The following is a 13755-nucleotide window of genomic DNA, read 5'->3' on the forward strand; positions in this document are numbered from 1 at the left end:
GGGCCGGGGGGCAAAGCTCCGCCCCCAGCGCCGAGGGGCGGGGCCTCGGCTGCCATGCCGGGGGGTGGGCCGGGGGAGGGCCGCGCAGCGTCTGGAGTGGGGCGGTGTGGGGACCCGTACCGGCGGGGGTGCGGAGGGGCGTGCGGGGCGAAGCGTAGCTTCCCATGGTGGTTATCCTCCCCTGCCCTGTCCTCCCGGGAGCGGCAGGGGCTGGCAGAACTGACGGCCCACTGCATCCTGGCCCGGCCCTCCTCTCCCCTCTCTGAGGGCAGGGGACAAAATGTCCAGACAGCAACCTTGTTCAGAACCGTGGCCGGTGACCCTGAGTACGGGGCTGCTGTCACCCGTGAGGCGCGGGTAGACTTTTGTCTGCTAAGTCAATGCGTTCTACTGCCAAGGCAGTTTTCCCCTCCTGGCTGAAGAACAAAAGAGAGTTTATACATCTGTATGTGCACGGGCAGCGGACAAACCGCAGCGTTCAGCGGCGACTACAATAGCAGAGAATGGGGCCAGTGTCTGTGACAGCCGGCTTGTGCCCACACCTCTGCTCTGGCCTGCCCGGCTGCTCCCGCAGCACTGGCGCGGAGCTGGCCCGGCCCTTTGTCCTTCCAGCCGTGCGACGGCTGGAACAGCCGCACACTGAGCCATTTGGCGATGGAATGCCTCATTATGCTGGAAGGACTAATTAAGGGCGAGTGTTGACATATGTGAAAAGAGGCTTTGCCAAGGCCTTGCACGGAGGACAAAAGAGCAGCGTGGTGGTTGGAAAGCAGAGCCCCCGAGTTCCCCAGGGTACATTAGAAAGGAGAGAAAGAGACAGGATCCTCAGGAAGGCAAGAAGCATTTGGCGGAGTTGCCCTGCTAGCTGGGAGCTGTGATTCTGAGGTGTGTTGGGCCCCTGGAGAAGTCCTACTTGGCGGGGTGGGTGGTGGTGCTAGGAGCTATCCAAAGCAAACACCGCAGCAGAGCAGTTAGTGCCTGGGAACATTCACGGAGTGGAGTGAAAGCAGAGATTCCGGGTGATCCATGGGTTGCACCTGCATGCTTTTCAATAAAGGTTGGGGGTTTTTTTTCAATGATTAGTGGTGCACTGTGAAACATTTAGAATTAACCCAAACTGAACAGCCACAACCAGCTAATTCATATTAATTAATGGAAAATCCACTGTGAATTTACAAGTGTGATCAAAGGTGATACTTCCATTGAATGTCGCCTTCATGTGGGACCTATTCCCACAATCTATTAATTGTAACAATTACAATCACATTCTTCAAAAACACTGAAATAAGTTGCTTAGTCTCAGAGTTCAGTAAAGGTGGGTAAAAGAAGTAAAATCTGACCCTTGACAGTTTAAATTTCTTCCTCTTTTTTCATGTACATCACAATGCACTAAGTCTTTAGAAGGCAATTTGGATTAATTGTTAAGTTTTAATCACAGCTCCTACCTGTGAATCTTCAGGGAAAATAATAAGAAATTTGCCCTTTGTTTTGGTATAAAAGACATGAAGTCTTATTTAAACATACAGATTTCTGAGATTCTGTTCTCCCTGGATTTAATGTTTTGAATAAACTGATAATTTTGGATAGAAGGCACTTGTTTGTCACAAGTGTTACTTATGGATTCTATTAAATGAGGTTTTATATGTTTAGAACTTAAAATGACTATCATACCATACCACTGTTGAAAAGTCCAAGTAATTTACAAAGCCCTAGGTAAAACTTCAGAAGGTTGTTTTGTATTTTCTGGACTGTTTTATGTTTTCTTACAATGTTTTAAGCACATTGGCTCCATGTCATTAAACACAGAAGTTCAGTAATATGCTTAACTCCTGCTTGGGGGCCCTTCCTCTAAAAACTACACAGACCCACAGGTAAGCATGGAGGGAGGCAAGATTGGTCTTACCTGGTGTAATGATGCAAGCTTCCCAATTGCAATCATGTATTGATTTAGAAGATTAGGTCTATTACTGGAAATCAGAGTACAGCTGGAGACATGCTGACCTATTACAATAGGCATCTGTGTCCTAGTGAATATAGTGGTTTCTTAAAAGCTCTTCTAGGTACAGCTGTTCTCTCTCAGGACTGAAACTATTGGCAAAGTATAGGAGCAAGAAAAATCTTAAGGAAGATGTTACTGTGTCTGCAAGTCCTGTATAATGTAGCAAATCAGTTTTTCTTAAAAGCTGAATATTTTCAAGTTGTTACAATCAGGATGTCACTAAAATCCTTTTAGACTGTGTGTTTCATACAGCTTTTTCTCTGGCAAGAAATAGTACACAAGATGAACAGAAGCAAATGGTCCTTTTCTTACTGGGTGGTGAATAGAAGCAAACAGCCCAAACAGTTCACTGACATACTCTACAGAGTATTCATGAGATGAATACAACAATCTCATGCCCCCTTTGTCAGGAGAGATCAGATGCACTGGTGTGGAAGACAGTAACAACCCTTGAACTTGTTTTATAATGTAGGAGTGAATCTCAGTGTTGATGAAGTGAAGCAATGTTTTAGCTGTCACCACCCATCCCATCAAGGTCACAGGAGAACCAGTGCACATGGTGTATCTAAAAACAAGCAGAAAATTAATTTTGAAGGGATAATTTTAAACCATATATTTAACAAGGTTAATCTGTGCCAGAGGAAACCATCAGCTACCTATAATTAAACATCAGCAAGTCAGCTATATTGATTGACCTTAACTTGAGATAGCAGTCGTTGCCTGAAGCCTTTTGTAAGTGTGTGCACACAGAGCTGTAATGGAACAGGAGGAAACTGGGACTGTAGAATAAACAGAATCTGGTTATTCTGTACTTGGCAATTCCATTGACAAAGACAGCACGCTCCTCTGCACAGTGTCCTTTTCCCACATGCTCCTCACAGGAATGTTAAACCTTGCAGCCTGCCACACAGGGAGAAGAAGCTCAAGGAACTGCCATTTCTGGGAGTTTGCTGTGCAATAGAAAAGTGCGTTGTTGTTTTATGGGAGATGTTGGGTGAACCAGCATTTGTGCAGAGGGTGCTACCTCCACGAAATGAAAGGAGTATCCACACATGCTGCTGGACTCTTGGTCTGTAAACCCACAAGAGAAGTGAATATAGCTTCAGTTTTACAAGTAGAGTGGAATGCTTAAAACCATGAAAAATTCAGGATGGCCTAAGCAACTGTTTGTAGCAGGTAACACAGATCTGGAAATAACATAGGATGTGAATTCTCAAAGACACTCTTCAATGAAATTACAACTATAACATGGAAGTGTAGTTTATGAGATTATTCTTGGGTCTGTAACAAGAAAACATACTTCTAAAGTTAAGACTGTGTGTAAGGATCCGGGAGATTGATGGACAAATGATATTTCTGACAGGCTTCTTGTGTTACCTTCATCAAGTCATTCTGGATTCTTATGGTCCTAAAGCTTATCCTACAAATGAGTTAATAAATGCCTATTTTTATTGTAAGCATTTTAGGACAGAATCTGTTTCTTACTACAAAACTATCCATCACCCAGCGTAGTAACAGGCTGGAAGTGCTGCTTTCATATGATTAGTGATCATAAACACCAAAGTGAGATGATTTGCCACTTTTGTCCAAGATAGAAGTCATTTACACCCTGAATGATAGTGAAAAACAGACACTGCAGATCCCTGGCTTAAAATATCATCAGCCTGTGAGTTTTACAGAATTATTAGTATTAGAAAAACTATCTACTGTAACCTTAGCTGAGTGGGGAAAAATGTTATGGAAGCTAATGGCTGGATGTGATGGAAAAAAAATTTTGGAATATTAGGAGGTAACTCTTACAGCTCCCATTTAATGTAGTCTGAGAAATCTACTCTCTGATCCTGGTTCAAGTTGCACCAATACTATCTATTGTAGTGTGGAAAAGAATCTTCAGAGAGCTGTGGTGGTAACAGAACTGAACATTAACTATTTCATTCTAAAACATATTTATTGTACATTTTAAAAATTACCATGTTAGTCTTCAGAAATGAGCGACCTTTACTAAAATTGCAATAACACTGCGAAATGCCTGCAATGTAGAGTGATTGTATCACCACATATGTTCGAGTTCAAGGTAGTACCAATCCTGACTACTGGACACCACTTCTTTGGGCTTTCCAAACTTCTATCCCATCTTCATGATGGACAGTTCTCAAAGGAGAAATCACACAATCTTTAATTTCTTAACATCCCCTCAGGACAAGACTTAGGGCAGGTTTACAAAAGCAAGATCTCTTCTGAATCTTTTTTATTTCAAGATTCAACCGAAACCAGGATGAGCTGACAGCATGACAGAGAGGGGCACAGAAGAGCTTATAAATAGAGTCCTGAAAAGATGATTTGATTTCCATTCTTTGGAATATTATACCTATTCAGAGATACTGCAAAGTAATCTCTGGTAAATTGCCCATGATTGAAGCAAATGATAACTGACTGAATAGACCCCTCTGGTCCTCATGAGGCTGAAAAGCTCTACAGAAGTTCTGAATAAGGGATGAAGGACTTTTTCTTTTGTTGTAATATGTTCCTGATTTCCTTGTAAAATAGGGACATGTGACAACAAAATCTTCCATCTCCAAATATTTTTGTGTCCTTAAATAGAACTCATGGAGCAAAGAAACCTTTCCATCCCGGCCATTTTTAATGTCTTTTTACATTGCTAGGTTCCAGTAAGATTTTATTCCCTGAGCCATGTTTAATGGAGCAAGATTCTTTTGCTCGAGTACTTGTTCATATTTTTCCCATTTCCCAGTGGTGTACCTGCCACAGCAGATGTTGTGGCTTCTTAATACATGTTTCAGATATCTTAATGTCTTTTGTGAACAACTAGAGATAAAAGGGTTTTGAACACTGCTGTAAGCTTCAACATTTGTTATAAATTGGTTCCATTTGAAATACAGTCATTCCCAATGGCATTTGTTTTCAGAAGCATTCAGACATCAGTCCGTAAGACCAAACTACAAATCTTGAAGTTGAATCTTACTGGGAATCAGCTCTACAATTTTTTTATGCAATACTTAGTGGAGTGTGGCTCCAGTCCTTCTCCCATCTGTTTCTTCATTGTCTTTTGTTACTTGGAGCTACTTTTTTTTCACAAATATTTTTCTGCACATACAGATAACAAAAAGTGGGAATGGGTAAATTCTTGGATTAGTGAATTTAGTCTAAATCCACTTCTACAGTAATTAATCTTTCATTATTCAACCACATTTAAATCTCTAAGTATGTGTGGTATAAGATATTAATCGTATATCAACATGTTCTCTGTATTACAAGCAAAATTCCAAATAAACAAGGAAACATTGTAATTAATGATTTACTTATTTATATCATCAGTACTAAAATATGGCAATGGAGCTTACATAGATGCTATTAAGCCAAAAGCTGTTTGGGTCAAAATGACTAGCCACACCTTGTAAGAGGGACAACTAAGAAACTTGAAAATAAAACCATCTGTGAAAAGCAACCTAGAGAGTGAACATCAAAACTGAAGCATGTGTTTACATGTCCCATACTATGCTAACATAATAAGAATGCAGCACTAAAAATGTTCAAAGCAGTGAGCAAGGATTTTTAACTACATCAATCCCTCTACAAGAGTAGTCCCTCTGGCATCATAAAGAGTACTCACTTGAGTATGGCTCACAGGAGTGAGATCAGAACACTAAAAAGAAGAAAAAAGGACATAGCTATGGTAAAAATATATAAATTTAGTAAATGTAAAATAAATAGCTTTTAAGTTGTGGTGTTTCTGTTGCTTCAAGCAGATCTGGATAGGCACCCAGGAAAATCAATTGCTTGCATAACAATCAAGTTTATTTTACTTTTTCAAAGTCATCAGCATTCATGAGAGAAAAGAGTGCTGGTTTGAATCAGGCATGTTGCAAACAGATGTTATGCAAGTTTCCTCAAACAGTCCTGCCAATGCATTGCAATCCTGAGTTATGACATTCACTAGAACTGCTGCAGTCTGGACCCTTTTTTGGGCCACAGATTGATCTGTTGGTTTTCCCAAAATGGGGATGATATTTTTGTGATGCATACAAAAACTTTAAGAAGATAAATACATTATTCTTAATTTTCAGACCAGTGGAATTTGGATACCATATCTGAGTTACACAGCCCATCAGCAAAACAGGACAAGAAAATGGAAAGTACATTACTTGTCATCATATGTACGGCTGTGATAACTCTTAGTAAATATCATCTCCTGGTCCACTCCCACAATGTGTTTGGTAAGGGACAGTCTCTTGAGGTTTCATTCTGTTCTTACTTTTGAAGGAGAAAAGGAAATGATTTCCAATACCAGTTTCAGAATCCACTGTAAGTTTTTAACATACTCCTTTAGCCTACAAATGCATGAAATTGCTACATCCTTTCATAACCTTTAAACAACTAAATGAAGAAACAAAGGATACAAAATATAACTGATCTCATGGAATAGAACAACTCTAGTTTTGAAAGACCCTGCAGATTCTTGAACAGGAGATGAAGTACTGTTGCTAATGCACATTCAAAGCCTTAAATAGAGAATATCAGATGAGAAAAATACCGTAATTCCTGCACCAAAACACACTGTACTGTGCAGTATCTCATAAAAATGAAAATTTGTCACTGTTCACAGTAGGAAAACTTTTGCTTGGAAATCTAAATAGCCTATTTTCTTATTATATGGCCTAATGTCATTGTTGTGTATTTTGTATTTTGAAGCATATGCTCTACCATTCTTTTTCAGACATTAATCTTGAAAAGATGTGGGAGTACGCAAGTAAAGTGGAATAATAGTTTTTTGCATTTACTGTTCTTTACTAAAACATGATTGCACTTTCCATCTTTAAACAATAAAAATACTTTGATAAAGCTTGCTCAAGCCTAACAGCCAGAGCCACATGATCAGTAATTTTATTATACTATTCTTTCTTGTTAAAGAAGCAGAAAACAACTGAAACAACTTGCCCAGTGGTGCCAAACAAATCAGTGTGAAAATCAAAAGGTTGGTACTTTGTCATCTACAGTTCTACGCTTGTATTACTCAGCTACGTTTCTTTTACATAGCTTTTGGTTTTGGGGCTTACGTGCAAGAACTGTTGCTAAGTTCAAGAAAGGGCAACAAGTTGTGGTGAGAATTGAAATAAAGAGGCACAAAATGTGATCAGTTCTAAAGTAATGATAAGTTTGGCTTTGTAATGAAAAGTAACCGTTTTGCCTGAAGGCAGTTTCAGGTCCTCAGAACCTCAATACAAAAGGTGTGACAAGAACAGAACGGAAAACGACCAGGGGGTGGGTAGCACCTGGGACTAGCTGATGGCCAGGATGGCAGCAGTTAAAACCTATTGATAAGTAAAAGAACAGGATGATTGCTATGTCTGTAATGTTAATTAAGCTGGGAACGACCATCATATTTTTGTATGAATGCGGGAAACTTTCTGGAAATGATGTAATATTCCCAGTGACTATATAAGGATGGCCTTTAGAGCAATACGGGGACACAGGTTAGGAGGAGCTATCCCCCGTGTCTCCCGGCGCCGTAATAAAGAATACCTGCTTGTCAACTTGAAACTCTGTTGGCGAGTTTGTACCTGGAGTTTTCTCCGAATCAGAATGCAGTGATTCTCCCTGTGCACCAGCGAGTAGGGACTGGATTATAGTTCATGAATAGTCTGAACAGCATTTAGGCACTCAAGGTACTCTAGTACATACAATTCTTCTTCCCTGTAAATTGGGGTTATTTGATTTGTGATAGAGGAAGGTGAAAAAAAAAATAAGCTTTCCAGTTGAGCAAGGAACACCAAATGCAAGTTGAGGCTACTGGGCAAAATACAGAAGGTATTTTCAGTGTCTTGTACGGCAGGCGAAGAAAGGGCTCACTCTTGACAGCCTGACTATCAAGGAGATTTCCTAATAGGGAGGTTCACCAGGCTGTGTAATAGTTTTCAATGGAAAACTGGGGAGATTCTTCATGGAGGGTCCGTTCGCCCCAGCTGTCGTGCCAGCGACTGCAGCCAGCCTCCCTGGGCGAGCGGAGCCGCAGTCTGGAGTCCCCAGCCCCGGGGCAGAGCACCCTTTTCGGCTGTAAAAGGTGTCGCCTTTCACCCCCGCAACGCGGCCGCCGCTTGCCTGCCCCTGAACTCCTCACCTAAGCGTACCCTCATCCCTTGCCTTCAGCCTTCAGCCTCCAGGAGGCGGCGGCGGCGGCTACGTCGCTCGCCGGGAGCGCCGGGCCAGGCCCACACGGCGGCTCGCCAGATCCTGAAAGGCTTCGGCCCTGCGCCTCAGAGGCCGTTCGGGCCCTGCCGCGGGGCTACTACCGCAGCCACTGCCGCCCAGGCTCCGCCGCTCCCCTCAGCCTGACAGGACAGCGCACCTCTCGCCCCGGCTCCCCTGGAAGCCGCCCCGCCTACTACGCAGCCTTCAGTCACCGTCTCTCCGGTTGCGAGGGGCGACCCCGGCAGCGCTCTCCGGGACTCGGCGGAGGGGCCCGACGGGGCAGAGAGGCCTGACTCTCCCACGCCGCCGCGCTCCCAGCGGACCGCGCAGCCCGCCGCCTCCTCCCTGGGGCCAGCGCCAGGCCCATAGAGCGCGCCGGTGCGTGCTAGAACGTACGCAGCGGGGGCCGCCTCTGCCTGCGCGCGGCGGCAGCGGCGCCACAGCGCCCCCTCGTGGCAACCGACAGCCTCGCTGCGGGCCGAGGAGAGAAAGGGAGAAGGGGCAGTAATGGCGGCCAGTTAGTGCGAGACTGAGCCGAGGAGACGGCAGCAGCGACGGGAGGAGCTGGCGCGGCTCTGTCTGTGGCTCTGCCCGGCGGACCGGCTTCCCAGCGGCACTTTTTATCTTCCTCCCCCTCCCCCCTTTCCCCTTTTCCCTCCCCTTCCCCTCCCTACCCGAGCCCCCGCCTGTCCGCCTTCCCTCCTCCCTCCGCGCCGGCGGCGGCGGCAGCGGCGGCGTCCCCCCGTGTGCCCCCTCCCCGGGGCCATGGTGAACACCAGGAAGAGCTCTTTGCGCCCCCTGGGCAAAGCGGCGGCCGCTGCGGCCGGAGCCGGCAGCCATTTCATCTCGTCCCGCACCCGCTCCTCCAAACGGGGCACCAAGGCAGATGCGGCCGGGCTGGAAGAGACGGCGGCAGCGCGGGTGAGGAGCAGCGAGTTCACGGGGGACGGGGAGGGAGACGGCGGCGGGGGGGCAGCGGCAGCAACGAGGGCCTCGGCCGGGGTGTCGCTGGGGACAGCGCCGCTACTGTCGGGGGGGGGGGCGAGTACGGGCGCTTGAGGAGGGGGGGCTTGTTGAGCCTGCTGTCGGCTTGAGGGAAAGGGGAATGACGGCGGAGCCGAGGGGAAGCCGGGGTGAGGAAGGACTGTTGGACCATTGAGCCGGCGGGGAGCCCGGGGACGCGGGGGGCCAGCTGCGGAGAGCCGCCCGCTGCGTCCCAACTGGGTGCCCTGCTCGGTGGGGAGAGGCCGGTGCCGCTGACAGGGTATGGGGGCAGCCGGGGCCGCGGGGGGCGAAGTTGCTGCCCAGCTGGTGCCGGTGCCCGGGGCGGGCAGGGCCGGCGGCGGCGGGCGGGGGTCCGGCGGCGGCGCGGGGCTCCCCCTGCGGCCGCGCCCGGCGCTGCGCCGGCCGCCAGACAAAAGTTGGGAGCTGCGCCCGCAGCAACTTCGCAGCCCTCCTTCCCATGTATATGTGTATATATATATATATGTATATATTTATATGTTTTCCCTTAAATGACCTCGTTTCCTGCGGAGTTGGTGTTTGAGAAGGGTCCCACCTTTTCGTGACACCCCAGCCCCCAAAACGGGAAGGGAGTAATTTTGCCGTCAGGTTTAAGTTGATTGCTTTCCCAACGTAAAATTTCCAACTTACTACAGTGGCTTCGTTTGTACTGGCTAATGGCAAGTGAATAGTACGGCCTCATCTGGAAAATTAACGTTTGGTAAATTCTAATTGGCAGAAAGAATTCAGGAGCCTGTTTTTTTTTCCCCCCTTTGTTGTCTCTAAACAGATCTGTTGACAACAGCTATATTTTTTAATTATAGGCAGGGCTTTTTTTCTTTCTGTTGGTAGAATTTGATGTATTGCTTTGAAGATTTAAATTAGTGGTTGTAGTTGCCTGATCTGAATACATATTTTAAAAGCGATGTAAATATGGAAGTGAGAATTGAGGGTCAAAGCATTTGACAGTGGTGTACCAACTGGCCATGTCCCAGCTTCTGCTAAGGAGGAAGTTCGACAAGCAGAAAAACAGTAATAGCAGCCAGAGGCAGATCAGAAGGATGACACCTGGAACTGTCACAAAACCTTCTGCTCCATACTTTTAGTTTTAAAATACTAAAAAATCCCAAACAACCCCCAAAACAAAACAGACACCACCCCCCAGCAACCCCCCCCAAAACCCCCGACTAGGTGTTCTATGCCTTCTGTGCTTCTCTTTCAGCTCTTTCATGCTTCACAGTTCTTCCCTTCCCCCATTGTACTTTTCCTCCTTGTCCCCTATTTCTTCCTCGTTTAATTTCATTAGACTCATGGGGATGCAGCACCATGGCTGTAAAAAGCTGTTCTGCTTGTTCTAGTGTGCAGTTTCTGTTTATTCATATCATGGGTCTTGTGGTTTGTGAGGCAAAGTTTTAGTGTAACCCTTACTGGTTTACTTTGCAGGGAGTTTACTGCTGCTGAAAAAACCCAACAGCTTAGGCTTCTTGCCAGATATTTTTCATATGTGATTAGTATATTTATACCACAAACCATTAAAGCATTTAAATTATGTTGTTGTCATGGCGTAAGGAAAGGAGATTGTGCAAAACATTGTCACAAGATCTGTAAATGCATCCCAGGATATTGCCCATGCTTCTGAAAAAGCATTTTGTCTACAGTTAAGTGTGTGTTCTGGTCTGTGGCAGTGGGCTTGTTTCACTTCGCAACAGGTCTCATGTATCTGAGGCAATTTTATTTTTAAGATGTGATTGCCAAAGGTGAGCAGAAGTTATCCTGGGAGAGGTTTTTACTTATTTATTTATTTATATTTTTCCTAGTGAATTTTGTAGGGGATATACATCCCACTGTATTTTACAGTTGTCTTTGTACAGCTGTTTTTATTTCCCAGATGGTAACTATTTGTCAGTGATACAGCGTCTTTCTCTTGAGCTCCTGAATCTTCTTGAAGTAGTGCCAGAGGAGGATTTCAGTGAGTAGAACATGAATAAGTATAGCAGTAGGAAGACAAAGCCTTTGCTTTTGGAAGCAACTTTTGGGAGACAGATAGCGAGGCTGTTTTGTGCAGAAAGTGCACTGGGATTGTTTTCATGCAGTTGTATGTTGTTTTGTTTTTTTTCAAAGTTGACTGGAACAGTGTGTCCTTTTGAAATCTTTTGGGTGTCACATCGGGGAACCAGGCTTACTATCAGCAGTTAATCGGGTTAATGGGCAGCTAGAATTTGGAGCTCTGGCAGAGATGGTACGCTTCTTATTTGCACTGTGTGACTTCATTTTCTTCCACAGAGGTTCTGACTTGGACTCCCAGAGAAATGCTCTTCAGTGGCAATGATTGCAATTACCTTTCAGAATGTATTTGGAAAGATCATCTATTTGTTCCTTATTAGCGACAGAAACTCAGTTAGCAATCTAATGGCATCCTGTAGGATGCTGATTAGACCAGATGAGGGTTTAGGAGTTGCTTTCCACCTTTTTTTTATATTTATTTCCTTTTTCTTCCTTCTTTTTATTTCCAGGCTTTTCCTGGTATACATAGGGTTTGTTTTGTTTTGCATACAATTACAAGGACAAGCTTCAATCTCTCCTCTCCCAAGAACTAGTTTCTAGTCTTCCCGTGCAATATTATGTCGAGTTGCATACTGACAGTGTCTGGTTTTGTTTGATCTGAATCTGAAAGCAGCACACATTATGTGGAAATGGGCTATAATTTTCTGAATGCCTTTATGATATCCTCTCTATTCCCTCTGTATTACTTGCTCATCTTGAGAAAGCAATGATGTAATTCTTTGAAAAGTAAACAGTTTTGAATTATTGATTGGTGACCATGCGTTCAGTGATTGAGATAAGTACATGTGTGTCCACTAACCAGAAGCCAGATTAAAATGAGCAAAATCCCTCACTAAATGGATCAAGGAGCCAGGAAGTTTATTCTCTGAAATGATGTCATAGTGGAGTGCACAGAGAGGGTACTGGAGAGGAAAAACTGGGCTATGTTTTCTTCTTGTTTCCAGGATTGATTTATACACTATTTAATAGAAATTGAAGCTATCCTTGCATACATTTATATTCTATCTTTAGATTAATTTAATGTATTTTTTTCCCTTCTAGCATTAAAACTTGGGAAATTATATGGTTTTATATTAAAAAAATGTTGATGGGAAAAGTGCCTAAAAATCTTCCAAAGTTTTCAGAAACAGATTTGTAACACGAGACTTAACAAATCCAGTGGACTTCATTCACACTATGAAAGAATTGAGGATACTGTGCCCATAACTGATTAAATTTGTGCTTTAGATTTACTGATGTCTGCTGTTCTGAGATATTGAGCTGTGATTTTGGTAACACTTACTTGCAATTGAAATGATTTTTCTCAGGCATCTGAAAACACAAATCAAAAATGTTGATCAAGAAAACTAATGAATTTATTGTAAAATAAACACTTAAAATTGTGTCAGCCTATTAGACATTTTAGAAATGTATACAAGATTAGCTTAATTTAATTAGTCAAGAAAGCATTAGCAGTGCCTTAAGAGCTCTTTGAGGGCACTGTGATAATTGTAACACGCGATCCTAGCTAAAAGTAGTACTGCCAACATCGTTCAACTTACTTGGTGGCAACCTAGAGCTCTCCATTGTACTTAATTACTAACAGGAGCAAACATGGACTTGAGGATTGACATCGAGTGCAGTAGTGTAGGAAGGTATAAAGCTAAGCAGCATTTCCTTGCTGAGTATATTTTAGTATCTCTTACTGTAATTTCTCAGTCTGTAACAATATTTTGTTCTGATTTCTGGGTGATAATGCAGTTTTTGTAGTGCAAGCTCATTGATAGGCTTTACTTCTTAAAAAATCTTTAATGGTCAGCTATTGAAAATACAGAAAATTAACTTAAAAAAGAATTATTATTTCTTTTAAAATACTAGCTTTCAATGCACCCTTTAGAGCTTTCTAAAATTAATTTTTCCTTTATGAGAGAGCCTGATTCAGATTAACATATTTCTTTGTTGTCTTTGCAAAGAGTCTTACAGTGCTCTGGATGTTCTCCGGCTTTAATTAAAGCGACAGAAAAAGTTAGAGTTTCCTCCACATGCTGGAAAAATTACACTTGCTGACCTCCCCCTCCCCCCCCCCCCATATAAAGCTCTTCAGAGCAATAAAAGCAAATAATTATGTTTTTAAAGAAGTGCATTGTCTTACTGTTGACGTTTACAGTCACATCAATAAAGGTGCCAAGGCTAATGCTTTTGCAGTTCTTTGAAATACATCCTGAAATAGAGAGCTTTGTGAAGTTATTCCAAACAATTTCATATAAAGGAAGATTCCCCAAAAAATAATCTTTTCAGTGCATAATAAAATGTTGAGTTCTTTCTGGTTTACTGGTCTGCTGCTGTTTTGGGACTTAGCGGGAGAAAATCAGTGATCTAAAACGAATTGTGCAGTCTGTTCCGTGGTAGCCTGGTATTAATACATCTGCGAACAGTGGGAAATTGAGCAATTGTTGGAAGCAATCTATGTTCAAGTTTCTGTCAAAATACCATACAGTCAGCAT

General features: G+C 43.6%; 1 protein-coding gene across 4 annotated transcripts in view; it reads left to right on the forward strand.

The window, feature by feature from the left end:
• Positions 1 to 8929: 8929 nt before the first annotated feature.
• The window catches only part of ATAD2B (ATPase family AAA domain containing 2B), a 78323-nt gene continuing 73497 nt past the window's right edge, over positions 8930 to 13755 (forward strand). For all 4 annotated transcript variants that reach the window (XM_034060417.1, XM_034060419.1, XM_034060418.1 and 1 more), the window contains exon 1: positions 8930 to 9127. In XM_034060417.1, the coding sequence (XP_033916308.1) occupies positions 8972 to 9127 (156 nt within the window). In that variant the 5' untranslated portion in view covers positions 8930 to 8971. The remainder of the gene's footprint in view (positions 9128 to 13755) is intronic.

The sequence above is a fragment of the Melopsittacus undulatus genome, chromosome 3, assembly GCF_012275295.1.
Source record: "Melopsittacus undulatus isolate bMelUnd1 chromosome 3, bMelUnd1.mat.Z, whole genome shotgun sequence".
Lineage (NCBI taxonomy): Eukaryota > Metazoa > Chordata > Aves > Psittaciformes > Psittaculidae > Melopsittacus > Melopsittacus undulatus.